Source organism: Rhinolophus sinicus, linkage group LG04, assembly GCF_036562045.2.
Source record: "Rhinolophus sinicus isolate RSC01 linkage group LG04, ASM3656204v1, whole genome shotgun sequence".
Classification (NCBI taxonomy): Eukaryota; Metazoa; Chordata; class Mammalia; order Chiroptera; family Rhinolophidae; genus Rhinolophus; species Rhinolophus sinicus.
The window spans coordinates 61,086,191-61,101,576 of NC_133754.1; the positions used below are offsets into that span (position 1 = coordinate 61,086,191).

Sequence of the window (15,386 nt, forward strand, 5' to 3'; positions counted from 1 at the left end):
TGCCCAGGGTAAGCGTGTCTCCACATGTGGCCTGCTGTGGAGGAGTGCCCTCCCCTACGTGCTGACAAGTCTCCTCCTCATCCCCCCCAAATAGGTTTTTAAGTGACTTTGCTGTCAGAGATGCTATTCTGTTTGTTTTTCCTTCTGACACTATCTCTCCAGAGAGTTTCTGGTCAAGAGAATTATGTTGAGGCTGCAGATTGCAAGAGAATTGTGCCTAATGGGGAACAGCCAGACAAGACACCTTTTATGTCCAGCCAAGTTTTCCCCCCTTTCTCTCTCTCTCCCAACATCTCATCTTCCCTTTTTGGCTTCAAAGTTGGCCCTAGTTTGTGCTCGTTTCTTCGGTACAGCTGGTGAATAAGGTCACACATTGATTTTATTTTGGAGATTGGCAGCTGGGTCAAGCTTAGCTCTAAAGCTGGAGAGCAGCACAGCTCCCTCCACTGAGGCATGGGTGGGGGAAAGCGCAGTCAGCCTTGGAAGGAACCATTCAGAAGGCACTCCGGCACTCAAAGGGTGGCTTCTGCTCCTTTGTGATAGTGAAGCTCAGGAGCTTGAGCTTGTACAGTTTATTTTCAATATAAGAAAGGTGCCCAAAGTTCCCTCTCAGTCCCCACCACAGGCCATTTCAGCTCATTTGTGCTGGACTTTATAGGAAAAACAATGTTAGATCTGAGGTCCCTTGGGACCTTGGAGAGGAACTTAAGTTTAAGGGCCTCTATATTGTAAATAGCTATTCAACCACATACAGCTGTAGAATATATCCGTTGATGCAAACTGGCTGGGAAAGAAAGCTCTTTTCTTTACCATGTGCTTCCTGAGGGGAGAGGACAGGTTAGTAAAACATCTCCATGGACGGTTTGGATTCTTTTACCTTTAGTCATGAGGCTGATGTAATAGCATTCAACTGATTTCATGGTAAAGACAGTCACAGTTCCCAGAGCAAATCATTTCCAATTGCACGATGACGACATCCACCCTTATCGCAGCCCTTCAGGAATTGGTGGGCGAGTCCTTCCTCCTTCCAAGCTTTGGTGGGAAGCATAGGGCCACTTCATTTGGAAGGACAAAGATGTCTTAGATTTGAAGAATGTCCTGTTTGACCTCATTCCTCCTCGCCCAGCCTTGGGGAACAGAATTCACTGCCAGCCTAGCTCGAGGGGCAGAAGGGCACAGTTCTGTGTACTTGGAGCCTTGCAGCCTGGAGGATGGTTTGAATCTGGGGGAGGAATGTGGGTATTAGGAAAGTAGGATGACAGGCTGGACTTAATTCTCTTCTTCCTTCTCATCCTCACTGCTTGTGGTTTCAAAGTTTGTTCTGCATTAAGATGTGTCAGTTTTCAACAATTACAATAGATTAAAAACATACATTTCTTTTTTGGTAATAAGGTTTTCTTAAATTAAGCCTATAAGTCAAAGAATATGCCACTTACTGATTGTTAAAGCCCGAGACAACAGAAGGTGTCAGTGTAGTGTAGTGACCAAGCTCTGGACGAGGAATCGAGTCTTGAGTTTATTTCTTGCCCTGGTACCAACCTGCTCTGACCTCAGACAAGAAGCACACTGAAACTTCCTGGTGCCTCAGTGCCCTGTCCACAAAGGGACACAGCCCAATAGGCTAATTACCACACCAACTGTTGTGAGGGTAAAATGAGAGAACATAGGGGATGACGCTTCATGTGCCAGAAATGTTTTAAATAGTGGGGAAGGGGAGTACAATGTATTAAGGGGTTGCTTTGTTCAGAGATGCAACAGTCAGAATCTCTGAGGAACTTCCCAAGAACAAAGCCTGAGGTTAGCAGCCTCTGCAATCTCCCGAGGCTGGCACCGGGCACACAAGGGCCCAGGCCACTGTCAGAGACTGCTGGGCTGCGTGGGTAGGTCTGACCCAGGACAGCATGCTGTTGTCCCTCAAGAAACTTGCTGTGGATCGTGTCACCACTTTGATGCAAATCTGGGAGTGTTCACACCTGCTGCCCGTCACAGGTAACAAAAGACAAAGTCACAACGTTGCTCAATTTTCTCTCTGCCCAAAGTCCTGGCCTGCTGTGTGTACACTGGACATGCGTTAGTACTTTCCTTATCTGGGCTCAATTCGGCTTCCCATGGCTCGCCTCCTTTGTTGTTCTCCATCTTTAGGCACAAGCCAGAGCTCTTTATTGCTCAGACCATTTCATCTTTCCCAAAGGGCTCCATAGTTACCACTGGACCCTCAGCAGAGTTAGCAAAGAAATGAGGTATTTGTAAGAACCTAGTGGCTCTGTAAGAGTCGGCCGTATCACCTGGGAAAATCGTGTCCTCTCTGGCCTCTGTTTCTTGCCATAAAGAAGGTACAAGACTAAGGGTGAGTCCCTTCCAAGGTAATCTGCTTACCGTGGAGCCTGTGCTTGCCTCTCAGGTTAGCCAATGTCGCCATCTAGAGGCAATATAAGAGTTTCTTGCAGCAAGAGCTAACCTGTGTAATTCCTGAAATGTCAACATTTTATTTTCTCGCCCTTAGTAGTTCAGAATCCCTCTTTCATCCATGGTGTGGGTTTGGCTGCATCTGTGACCCAAGGGAAGCCCTTGTCCAAAGCCAGCTGGTACAATGCCAGTGACGGGCACAGCTGCTTCCTGTCAGTTCCAATGCCCCCTCTTGTTACATGCACTCACTACACCAGATCATAAAAAATAAATCTTTTAATTGCTTTGTAATTGGCACAGATGGCATAATTCAAATTCATATTTTTATTTAATAGACTTTGAAATACCACACTCAAGCTCTCATTGAAACAGTATAGGAATCATGATGGTTGAAATCTTACAAAATTATATTCGGCAGCAGCATCATGTTCTGAAAGTTATTTCATAAAATTAAGACAAAACCATCTAGAACATAAACAACAACCCAGACTAAAGTCATCTGTCATGACTGAGAATTGTGCTTTCTGGTTTATTAAAATCTCGCTACTTTATTAACAATCAAGAAGAGTTGCAAAATTCTCGCTTATGCAGTGGATGCTCCTCAGAACATGAACTCCAAGCCAGGCCTTGTTGAAACTGTAAGCCTGAACTGGCTTTGCAGGAGTCTTTCATTTCTGGAGAGCTACGAGATTCACTGGTCTTTGATTAAGAAATCATCAGAGGATTATGGTGGAGGAAAAATCATATCACTAACTTCTCATCACTGTAGTAGGGCCCGGGGAAAAAGCTCCAAGTTCTGTCTCTGCGAGAGGGTAACAGAAAGCCTCAAGTCCCATTTATGTTACCCCTGTAATTTTCAGGGTCAACATCACAGGGAGGCCAATGACACAAATGCTCATCAGCAACAATTTGGGTTTAGAGCAATAACTTGAGCCATTTCCTGAAGTTACCTGTACTGCTATTCCAGAGTAGAGGCAAATATTCACTGAGTGGGATGGAAACTGGGGGCAGAGATCCCCTCGCTCCAGAGCAGCAAAGATGATTACTCAGTAGGGGTTTGTATGAAGTTGTAACTACAGGGAATTTTCTATTAAAGTGGATGACAAATGGGAATCCCTCTGACTTTGGTGATTATAAGCATCAGTGACCCAATTTTAACCTGGGAAAGGCATTCATGGGTTGGTTGGTGCTCCAGAGCAGGATTTAACACTGAACTCAGTTCCTGGCTATTGATTTGGTATCTGTTCTGCAGAACTGTCTGGATTTCTCAAAGGCAATTCAAAGGGCACTACTTGAGTCTGCCCTATGTCAGACACTAAATAAAGATGGTTTCCATCAACACAGAAAATCCTCAGTGCACTCTCTCCAGGTCACAGGGTGTGCTATAACCTAGGGAGTATCAAAGTGAAAATCCAGGTGAGTGCATAGTTAGTCTTCCCGGACAGGGCCACAGGCTGTGAGCCACTGCTGGTTGTTCTTGGTTTAGTGTGCCTGTGTCACTTCCACAGTGGCCTTCATGTCTGCTGCGGACTTGTCCAGGGCAGGTTTCTTTGAGTAATCTCGCTCTCCAAAAATGGTGCTTCCTATGCGGACATTTGTAGATCCCACTTCAATCTGTGGGGAAAAAAGAGATAGTATCCAGGGCTAAGTTTAAAATAATGAAGTGCAGCAAATGCTGAAGCTGTGCCTCTCCTTCTGATTCTCAACAGGCTTCCATGCAGAATAATGACAATGCAGCTGAGGACGGCCACAGGGCAGTGGTTCTCCTTGGGGGCAATATGACCTGCAAGGGGTGTTTCAGAAGTCAGTCAGGATTTCTCTGGCTTTCACAGTGATTGGGGAACCTCCTTGGCACATCGTTGGGTGGGGACCAAGGGTACTAGACATCCTACAGTGTGTGGGACAGCAGCACCATGCGTTGTCTCACAGCCCACACGCCTGGTCAGGGAGAGGAAGAAAACCTCCTTGTCATTGTCTCACAGAGGATCTAATTCCATTTTATTTATAAACACAAAGTTCTTTGCATTGTTTTAATATACACAATTTTCCAGGAATACAACTACTATCTACACAGAAGGAAATTTATACTTTGATTTCTGGAACTTTATCAAGTTATCTACTGCTCCAGAAAATCATGTATTTGAGTTGCCAATATAGCACACCTGTGTCAGTATATTTTTTACTGCTGCTGCATTCATGGTGAATCTACACATAAGAGTAAGCATCAGACTACTTCACAGCTTACTGTCATATATCTATGTCCAAGAATTTACATATTGAAATGCCTTTTAAAAAATTATAATTGCTTCTTATTTACCTTTCAATTCCACTTAGGGAATTATATTGAGTTTAAGCAATTGTGTGTCAGGCTATCATTTCTATACATTTCCTTTCCAAAAAGAAGAGGGTGGGGGACGTTTGAATAGTTGAGAAACATGCGATTTGGCGCCCTCTTGCTACAATGAGGCAAAGGTTTCTCCAGCAAGAACTGACTCTTGCAGTGGGGCCTTTTGGATCTGCCGCCAAGGCAGGTAATGGTACCAGCAGGACACTTACTGCGTGCTGGAAGTCCACGGACATGCCCATGCTCAGCTCAACCTGGTCAGTAGGGATGTTCAGCTTTTTACACAGCTCCTCCCGCAGTGACAATAACATCTGACAGAAAGAAAAGTGTGATACCTAGTTTATTCCTGCCTCTCTAAGGGTGCCCGAAAGTCAATGAATCTCAACATCTCTGACAAAGATTATTTAATCCTCATGGTTTCAAGGCCTGTCAAAATTGCCAGCAGTTACTGAAAGGGTTTTAGCAGCAAATTCTCCTACTTTCAAGAAAATTATCAGTCATTGGAGAAGAAGAGCGAGCTCATTTTCTCTAAACACTGTGTTTTAGTCCGGTTCAAAGTGAGTTGAGAAAGGTCTGTGGGAGTTCGGGAACCTGTTCTTTCCTTTCTTAATGAGAAGAGTTCAGAACACGGTTATAATACCTGACAAGCAGCCTCTGGATGTCTCTGAAGTCGACTACAACAGCCAGCCCTGCAATAGCATTTCGCTACAATGCTTCTTTAGTATGTGAGCAACCCCCCCTTCCCTGGCCCCCAGTACCTGGAAGTCTGGATTTGGTCCTTGACTAAGATCATGCCCAAAGCTTCCTATGGTCATCAGCCCCACGAATTCCAGGCTGGGGCACTTGGCATTTATGTGCTCCACCATGGCTACTGTCTCTGAAGGTAGAAGGCCATGTTTACCTTCACAAAAAGAAACAGAAGACACTGATACCAAAATGTTTTAAGTAGCCAGAGAAAGGCTCCATTTTTATCCCCTCCTTGTAATAGAGGAGGTAACCCTCAGACAATAGGACCTCTGGAAAGAACTTGTCCTCAGGTCCAAAAGAGTAACTTTATATTTGAGGTCTTTGTCTGTATTGTTCCCCTTCTGGTCAGGTTCTGAGTTTCTCAAGGGAGGAGCTATAAATTGAACTCTCTTTATTCTATCTCAGTATCTGGAGAACAGCTAGCATAGAGGGAAAAGAAAAAACATGGCTTTTCTTGGGACACCAAGATTCACATTGCCAAAGTGACAGATTAACCTGAGCATTATTTTTCCAAATCTGGCATTTCTATAGTTTTATTAATTTATTAGAATTGTAAAAAAATTAAAATAAAGTGTATATTACACTGTTTTGTCTATATATTTATAAAATTTAAGTGAACTTGCTAATTAACAACTAGAGGAGAACTCTGCTGTAAATTAGTATATGATTTGTTATGCAGTTATAAGGATTATTGATATTGTTGGTCCCTCATTTATCAAATGGAGATGGAGAAGCTAAGAAACTCACTTCAATCTTTAATTATGGCAAATTGTAGCTAATTATCAAGAAACAATGTAATAGATTTGATCTGGAGTCAATTTCAGATTTATCTATATTGATAATGCATAATCTAGGTACATGTACATATAATAGTAGTTAAAATTTACTGAACACATGTTAGGAACATGTGACAAATCCTAAGAGCTTTTCATTTAATACAGTAACTCTATGATGTGAGCACTCTTACTATCTCCATTCTAAACATGAGGAAACTGAGGCACAAGGAAGCTCAGTACCTTTTCAAATGTCACACAACTAGGAATTCTGGAACTGGGATTGGAACCTAGGTAGCCTGACTGGGATTTGAACCCAGGGCTTATCTGGAAAACAGATGCCTATACTGTGTTCCTTCATGCTAAGATTTGGTGAATACTGCTGCTTTGATGGGTATAAGCAAATAATTGGTCTGTAAACACATATTTATTTATTTTTTTTTAAGGAGGGCGCAGCTCAGAGTGGCCCATGTGGGAAATGAACCAGCAACCTTGTTAAGAGCACTGTGCTCTAGCCAACTGAGCCAACCGGCCGCCCCATGCCACTTATTCTTAGCAAATAGCTAACAAGTAAGATGTGTAAGTTTCTATGCCAACAGCTTTATCCGCATTAGCACATTCAATCCTCACAACACCTTCTGGAATAGATACTATTATGATATCATTGCCAGACAAGGAAACTGAGGTACTGAGGGTGTAGGTAGCTTACTCAAGGTTACAAACCTAGAAAGTGGTAGAGCTCAAACCCAATGTCTGTCTGATTGCAAAGCCCATGCTCTGTTCACCATGTTACACTGTTAACCCAAGCCCTTTAAAGATGTTCACTAACTGGCACTCACAGTGATTTTTCTTCTATTTTATTCCCCCAATGTAACACCTAAGTAATTTTTTTTAAAGACCTGAGAATTAGTATACATATAACTTTGCAATCTTTTTCAGGAGTGATGGTGACTTTTGGCAATTTTCAGGAGATCAAAGTCACAATCTCCTTGATGCTCCCTGTCTGCCTCCTCAAAAATTAAGAAATAATATAGCATGATGTACCAGAAAACACTATGTGGACCAGTGTGGATGTCACTGTACCATCTAGATTCTATATAACACAGTTTACCTAAAGGCCTGTGATTTCTTTCTACAACCTTACCTATCAGATACTTAGGGCTGACATTCTTCCTGAGCTTCAACCATCCTAAGGGAAGAAAAATCTACAATACAGGTCTGGTCACTTACTCTCTTCTCCACTGGTGTTAATCTGGACCATAACTTTTAACCTTTCAGAAGAACCTTTTTTCTGCCACGAACTGTTCACTTTGTCTGCCAACTTCACAGAATCCACTGTTTCCAACATGGAGAGATTGGGGACAACTGTAATGAGAAAGTGGCAAGGTAATTTTTCACTCACCCTATAGCAGCAAGCAACATGCAACAAATCTTTTGGTAGATGGAAAAAAATTTCCAAGGAACAGAAAAAGACATATTTAAGTCTCAATTCTGCTAAGAAGAACTTATGTGAAAGTTTTACTAGATATAAGGTCGAATGCCAGACCATCACTGTCTAATCAGCAAAGATGAATAAAGAGAGAGAAACAGTGACATACCACCATCACGCAGGGAATGTATCCATATGTTCCAAAAAGCTGATAATTATAGAGATTCCTAATAGCGGGCTTGATCTGATTACATCTCAGTTCAAACTGAGAGAAGCAGGTCAAGATGACAATAGAGAAAGGGTAACCAGTGGAAGCCAAAGTGCTTCTTTGGCACGATATCTCCATGTTCTTAAACTTTCTGGGATGGGGATGCTACAAACAATACCATCAAGACATTGAAAAAACAGTCCATGGAATGAGAAAACATATTTGCAAATCATGTATCTGATAAGGGTCTGGTACCTAGAATATATAAAGAACTTTTACTACTCAATAAAAAGATAAACAACCCAGTTTAAAAAACGAGCAAAGGTCTTGAACAGACATTTCTTGAAATATACAAATGACCGATAAGCACATGAAAAGATGCTCAACTTCATGAGTCACTAGGGAAATACAAATCAAAACTATAATGAGACACTATTTCACATATTTTTTATGACCCCATTGCTGTCTTATTACTATACCTCTTTATTGTCTTATTAACTTATCACAATCTACCTTTAAGTGGTGTTATATACTTCACATAAAGTTTAAGAACCTCATAATAATGTGCTTCTGTTTCTCCCTTTCCATTATTTGCTATTATGGTCATGTAGGTTGCTCTGACATATGTTATAAACCCACAATAAATCATTATTTTTGCTTATATAACACATTATAATAAAACAATAGAGAAAAATAAAGGAAATCAAAAGCTGGCTGTTGGAGAAGATTAATAAAATTGATAAACTTCTAGCCAGATAGATTAGGGAAAAAATAAAGAGAAAACACAAATTATCAATATCAGGAATGAGAGAGTTGACATCACTACGAACTCTATAGATATTACAAAGATAATAAGGAGAATTATAGTCTTATGCCCATAAATTCATTAATTTAGACAAAATGGATAAATTCCTTGAAAGACATAAAGTACCAAAACTCACCCAAGTAGAAACAGATTATGTGAATAGCCCCACATCTATTAATGAAATTGAAGCTATAGTTAACCTTCCCAGAAAACTCCAGGCGTCACTGGTAAATTCTACAAAACAGGTAAAAGATAATACCAATTCCACACAAACTATTCTAAAAGATTGAAGAAGGGAATACTTCCCAATTCATTCTATGAGGCCAGCATTACCCAGATATGAAATCCAAAAAAAGATATTTCAAGAAAACTACAGACCAATGTCTCTTGTGAATACAGATACAAAAATTCTAAGTCATATTTAATAAATCAAACATCATAGTAAAAGGATAATACTTCACGACCAAGTGAAGTTTATCCCCAGGAATGCAGGTCTCATTTAACATTTGAAAATCAATAATGTAATTCAATACCTTAACAAACTAAAAAAGAAAAACTGTACGATCACATTTAGAGTTTTATCTCACCCATCAATTTGTTGACATTTTGTTTCTGTAGGTGGCCAATGAAGTGCCATTTGATCTCAGGACATGAAGACAGAATCTGAAGAGAAAAAAGGTAACCATGTTTGACTTAGATTTTGACTTATGGAGGTCTTGCTGGCTCAAATACCTTGCACACTTCCTTCTGACCTTTCATGTATATGCAATAAACCATTATCACCATCTTCAGCCAGGCTCCTAAGGATATTCAGAGAAACATCTAAGTCTCCTATTCTGTTTCTCTTCTTGTTCCCTCCATCATTCAGGTATAGCCCATTAAGAATACCCATGAATTGTCCATTAATAAAAGCTTTCAAATCTCAAAATGATCCAAGATTACAGAAAGCTCCTAAAATCACCATGTTCAAAAAACCGTAAAAAACTATAGTCTTAATAAAGAAAGAAAATTTAACTGAGAAATACTGGGGGATCATATTGGGTGAGTGTAGACATTTTTACTGCCAGCCCAACCTACTGCTCTAAAACTCAACCATCAACATGGGTCTAACTTTCAATTAAAGGGCCAAGATTTAGATACAAACTCAAGAATTCAGATATCCACTTACTTTAGGATTTGATGCTTTTTCTAGCAGTTCCTGAACCTAAAGGGTAAAAAAAGACAAGTCAGAAACATGGCAAACATGACTCTTCCAAAGGCAGTTTGGAAAAGAGCTCTTACATAGTTCTCTCCGAAAGTGCGCTGGCCGTGATTGTAGGCCTCAATCACCATGTCCGCAGGTTTGGTTTTGCTGACTGCTACCAGTCGGGGCTGGATGGCTGGGAGATCCTGCCAAGAGGGAAAGAGCCAGATGAGTGAATATTTGGGAAGATTATCCCAGTAAGTTCTGTAAGATAGATCCTGCACAATAGATCAGCAGAGATCTTAACTTGATATTTGGTAAGCTCCATTTTTCCAATGCTGCAGGGAGATCAGTATCAAATAATGTTGATCCAATGTCTTTCAAATGCATTGCATCTAAATTAATATGTTAGCTACTTTAATATCTAGCAAAAGACATTTCTCAGGAGAACCGGGCAGGTAAGTATTATAAAAGCAGTACATTTCCTTAAAATGCAGACTTTGGCCAACTGCATCAGCATCACCTGGGTGCCCTTCCCGACCTAATGAATCTGAATCTCTGGGGCAGGAGTCTGAGAAATCTTTTTATCAGGTTGGTGCAAAAGTAACTGTGGTTTTTGCAATTATTTTTAACCTTTTAAACCGCAATTTTGCATGGACCTAATAACAAACTCTCCAGATGATTCTCTTGCATACCAAGGCTGCAGGTTTAATAATCACTTCATTAAGGGAAGGCATCACTCTCTGACTAGAAGGAAGGCCACTTCTAAATTCTGAAACCCCAAGGTTAACAGTTTTGGAAACTCATTCTGGTCCTGATGTAATTATTAATATTGCCCCCATTCACTTTTGAAAGTGGCCCACTTAGGATAACTGTGTAATCTATTGTTCAATTTAATAAAAAACCAGTGGCAGACTGAGGTAGGGACACACACACATAAAAACTCTGGATTCAGATTAGACCTATCTGACCCCCATCTTATGGCCGTTACATAAACAGCAAGGCTTCTCTGCATTCTGCTGCAACCAAATCCACAGAGGCAATAAGAGAAGTGACCCACCTCTCCTTATCTAGCTCAGTTTTCATGTACCCCATTACTCCTTGCCATTTTTACAGAATCACAGTATTCTCAAAGGGCCTGAAGAGTCAAATCAATTAGCAAACAGGTTCTTCTTTCTCCGGAGAGCTGCATTAGCAGTCTTTTCTGAGACCATGTCACAACTCCTAGGATTATGTTGATGACTTGACGGTTTCCAGACAGAAAGGTGGAACAGGCAGCAAATCCGCCTGACAGTTATGCTGGGAGAACCTCTCACTGTGATGTTTACTAGGAAAATCTCTAGTTTTTCTTGGAGAATCACTGAGAATCATGGAACATTAACTCCAAGAGTGAGCTTAGAGCAAGGAGTGAGCTTAGGCAAGCAGAGCTCATTCCCTTGCCCATACAGATGAGGAAACTCAGGGACAGAGTCAAGTGACTTGTTCAAGGTAACATCTAACTAGTAGCCAAGGAAAGACTATACTAATACAGGTCTTCTAGCCCCAGGCCAGCATTCTGAGGTCTGGCACCAAAAATACTTGATCAGAGAAAACTTTGACTTCTCTGTTCAGGTGTGTCTCACTCCACATCATTCAGCTTAAACTTGCACTGAGGAGGGGCAGATGTTAATAAAATTACAAGAGGATACAAAACATATATAAGGGGAAAAAAAGTGACCCTAAAGCGGGACAGCGCACTCCTGCTCAACCAGCCAAGTGCAGCTCTGGTGCCTCCAAAGTCCCGTCAATCCACCCTCTCAGTCGCCTACGGGTGGAGCTGACATTTACTGAGCATCTTCTAGCTGTTAGACGCTGCCACACACGTGATCTCAGGCGGATCTGGTCTTCTTTGGGTGCTCTAGTAGAAATCTTCTCTTGCAGCTGCTGGGCACCGGCCTGGACCTTTTCCAGTTCGCTGATGCTGTTGACCCTTACACGAAGCGGGATGGGCAAAGGCCGCGATGCCTGGAGACGCGTCATTTTCCCGGGATAGCGGATGCCTTCTGCTCCAACTAAGACAACCTCCAGAAAACCTGACAGACTCATCGCGAGGTCACTGAGGAAACCCTTGGCTACCTTTTTGAGGCTCTGCAACCTGTGGTAACGCCAAGGCGGCGGACGGGTCCCGCCCCTCCAGGAGAGCCCTCTGCGTCACCGTGACGACCCATTCCCACGCAGGTGTCCCCCTCCTCAAAGCGGCCGCCCACTGTCCCCGCGCGGTCCCTTTCCTCACCAGAGGCCGCCGCGCCACCGCCTGCTGCACGCGCTCATTCACTGCCCGCAGAGCAAACGCGATTCCCAGATCCGCCGACATGCTGCCAGCTCGCCACATCCCCTGGGGACCAACGTCGAGCCCCAGACCCAGACACCCCTGAGCTGAGACCACCTTCCGGTCCCGCCCAGCTCACGTCTCCATATGGTCCAATCAGCGCTCACTACCGAATCGTCTCACCCAATCGAAACCTCGCAGCGCGGGGGCGGGGCGGGGGCGGTGTGGAAGACCGCCCCACCCCTTGGCGGCGGCCATCTTGGGGAGGTAGCCATGGACAACCTGGTCGGGCGCTGGGCCCAGCGGCAGGGTGCCGGGCTCTGTTGGCGTTGTTCCAGTGACGCCTGGGGAGCCTTCAGCACCCTGCTGCCTGAGCCGCTGGTGCCCCCGCCCTCGTCCCCGCCCCCGCCCTCGTCCCCCGCACCCGCCCGATCCTCTTAATGCAAAAAACGGAGCCTGTTCCCGGGGTCCTAGTACCTTTCAAAATGCCTCACAAATTTGCCATTCCCTGGCGTTCAAAGAGCTGTGAGCCAAGATTTCTGTGCGCAGGGGCCAGGACTAGAAGCTGCTAGAGGGAGGTACATCGCTTTTAGTATCTCTTGTGAAGCGCCGCTAAGATATAAACGACCCGGCCTGATTCAAATGTATTGGTACTTTCATTTTTAGACCACTGCAGTCCGATAGAAATATGACCCACATGTGTAATTTTAAAATTTCGAATAGGCACGTAAAAAATACAAACTTAATGATACATTTTATTTAACTCAATATATCCACAATAAGATGTCAACATGTAACATGGAAAAACTTCAAATAATCTATTTTAATTCTTTTTTTTAATCGTACTTAGTTTCCAAAATCCAGTGTAGTTTGACTTACAGCATGTCTCAGTTTGGACTATCCATTTTTCAGGTGATCAGTAGCCACCTGTGGCTAGTGCTACCTTATCAGAGAGCACAGGCAGCTTTAGTCTAGTGTGAGCGCAGCACATGTTTAGTCTTGAGTCTCCAATGTAGCCAGCTCTGGGCACAAGGAGGGTGTGGGGACAGAGCCCCAGAGAGCAGTTTCCAGGCTCTCGGCCTCACATAGAAAGGTGCTGGCTCAGGTAGTAAATGGCCATCAACTGTGATTGCATGGCCATCAGCTGTGGCTAGTTGGCTGTCAGCTGTAACCAGTGAGCCATTGGCCACTAATATAACTGCTGTGGCTACGCTAGCAGGAAAATGGGGGCTAGCAAGAAGATGGTGGCTGGCAAGCGCGGATTGCAGTTAGGATGGCAGAGTGCAGGTTGCAGATTGCAGAGAAGTGGACAGCAGGTTGCAGACAGTCTGGCTCCTGCTTCCTGTGTCTCCAACCCAACCGCCAGCGAGAATGTAGTGAGATGACTCCCCTACCTATGTCTCTGTGGGTGTTCCTTTTTGGCCTCACCATGTCCTGCGTTCTTATGTGGGGAGCGGGACTAGAGACCCTGCCTGTCACCCTGCACAACAGAGGGTCATAAATGTAATGAGGAGCCAGACAACACAGAGACTAACACAGTTAAATACTATTATTTGTCAGATGATGAAGTTGTAGTTGCTGTGGGCAAGTAGGAGATGCGTTTTGTTAAGGAAAGCACTTTTGGCTGTACTGTTGCTTCTCAAACATTAATTTAATGAAATGGGATGCTATTATGTTGGAGAAAAGGCTAAAGTTTGTTCTCCAGGTTGTCTTGAGGTAACTGGAAAGCAAGGACAATATTCTTTCTTCTCTCATCGTCTTTCCAGACCCCAGGAACTGAGATGGAATTTCCCGTTTTGCTTTAGGAAAATCACTTTGAGCAGAACCTTGCCATCAAGGACTTCTTTTTGGGAAGTCTCCATTTACCTGGCACACATAACTGGTTATCTGTAAACTAGGGTTGTCAAAGACACTAGGAGTAATTGTATTCAAATGTCTTTGGACTTGATAATTTCTATTCCTGGCAAAGTGATAAAACAATGACTAGAATAGCTCTTCATGGTGTGAATATAATAGATGTTTGTTATAGAGATACAAAGTTGAAAGATGCCAGCTAGCCATCAGTGGTGGGAGGAACAAGGGGATTACAATGATGGGGATCATAGTGAAGGATGTGTACAGGAACGACTGGGTGAGCATGAAACACTTAAAAGTGACATGTTATTTGGAAAATATTTAAATCATCAATAACTCATAGATCTAAGGGATGTGTAATCCAGGTGATATATGACTATGACAAGTAGGTGTATCTTCATTTACTAGGTCAGGTTTCTTTGAATTACAAGGTCAATTTCCCCACGCCACCATCATGGTGTGTATGTGTGTGTGGCTCCCAAAAAGGCATCAGAAGACTGATTTCAGATTTCAAGCCAATGAGGGCAGAGGTGGCACAGGATTGACGCAAATTGAATATTGTTTCATCATTAAATTGTGATCTTGGATAAGTTACTGAACTTAAGTTTTTCATTTATAGAGTCACTATCTCCTTCAGAGTTGCAGCAAGGATCAATCAAGATAATGTGTAACCCAGAAGAGTGCTTCCCCAAAGCAGGTAAGTATTCAATGAATGTGAGTCCCCCACTCTCGCTTATCCACTCAACATTTATTGAGGCATTTCTCTATAAAGGTATCTTGAGGGAGACCAAGATGAGTAAGACAGGCTTTACTGTGAATTCATTTCTAAGATGCTTTTTATTTCTAACATTCTACGACCTTATGAAAATGGAGGTAAAGACAAAAAGGTCCTAGTGACCTCAGTCCCATTATCGTTTCACATTTTCCAGTTTATTTTTCTTAGCTGTGTTTTTGAATCAATTTGATTCCACTTTTTTTCTCCTTATTTTCTTTCTTCTTTTCCTCTTCCTGGGACATCAACCATCTAATTTAACCTTTCATCCTTTCCTACTACCTAAGCCTTGAAAAATGCAAATCTATCACCAGTAATTGTCTTTAAATGCTCCAATAGTTTGCAAAAACAAAGAGGAAAAGAGAAAGATTAAAAAGCCAAATACCCAGAGGAACAAATTTGATAAACAATCTAAAACCTAGTCTACTTATTCACCATAAGTGCCATTAAGCTTTTAAAACATTCATCCCTGTAGTATAAGGCCCTGAATTATGAGAAAAACATTAATGGATTTTAAAATTGTTTCCTTCTGAACTTACTGTGATTCTTTGGGGGGA

At 42.5% G+C, this 15,386-nt stretch overlaps 1 protein-coding gene and 1 long non-coding RNA gene across 4 annotated transcripts in view; one reads left to right on the forward strand and one right to left on the reverse strand.

Annotated features, from left to right (window-relative positions):
• Window positions 1–2,664: 2,664 nt before the first annotated feature.
• Window positions 2,665–12,356, reverse strand: PLPBP (pyridoxal phosphate binding protein). The gene is made up of 8 exons (XM_019748145.2): window positions 12,168–12,356; window positions 9,994–10,101; window positions 9,881–9,916; window positions 9,300–9,375; window positions 7,501–7,635; window positions 5,509–5,651; window positions 4,963–5,061; window positions 2,665–4,020 (listed from the first exon to the last, which is right to left on the reverse strand). The coding sequence occupies exons 1-8, from the start codon at window positions 12,264–12,266 to the stop codon at window positions 3,889–3,891; spliced, it is 828 nt and encodes a 275-aa protein (XP_019603704.2). The 5' UTR covers window positions 12,267–12,356; the 3' UTR covers window positions 2,665–3,888.
• A 94-nt stretch (window positions 12,357–12,450) lies between these two features.
• Window positions 12,451–15,386, forward strand: part of LOC109456102 (uncharacterized) — a 51,858-nt gene continuing 48,922 nt past the window's right edge. For all 3 annotated transcript variants that reach the window (XR_012495515.1, XR_012495518.1, XR_002138809.2), the window contains exons 1-2: window positions 12,451–12,781; window positions 14,677–14,754. This is a non-coding gene — a long non-coding RNA (uncharacterized LOC109456102). The remainder of the gene's footprint in view (window positions 12,782–14,676; window positions 14,755–15,386) is intronic.

Bases quoted from the DNA above. Each gene is read 5' to 3' on its own strand.
- PLPBP (XM_019748145.2), bottom strand. From the start codon at position 12,266: ATGTGGCGAGCTGGCAGCATGTCGGCGGATCTGGGAATCGCGTTTGCT. The intron at 9,376-9,880 runs GTAAGTGGATAT...TTTTCTCTTCAG, and splicing joins AAAAAGCATCAAATCCTAAA to ATTCTGTCTTCATGTCCTGA. The intron at 4,021-4,962 runs GTAAGTGTCCTG...TTTTCCCCACAG, and splicing joins CCGTGGACTTCCAGCACGCA to ATTGAAGTGGGATCTACAAA.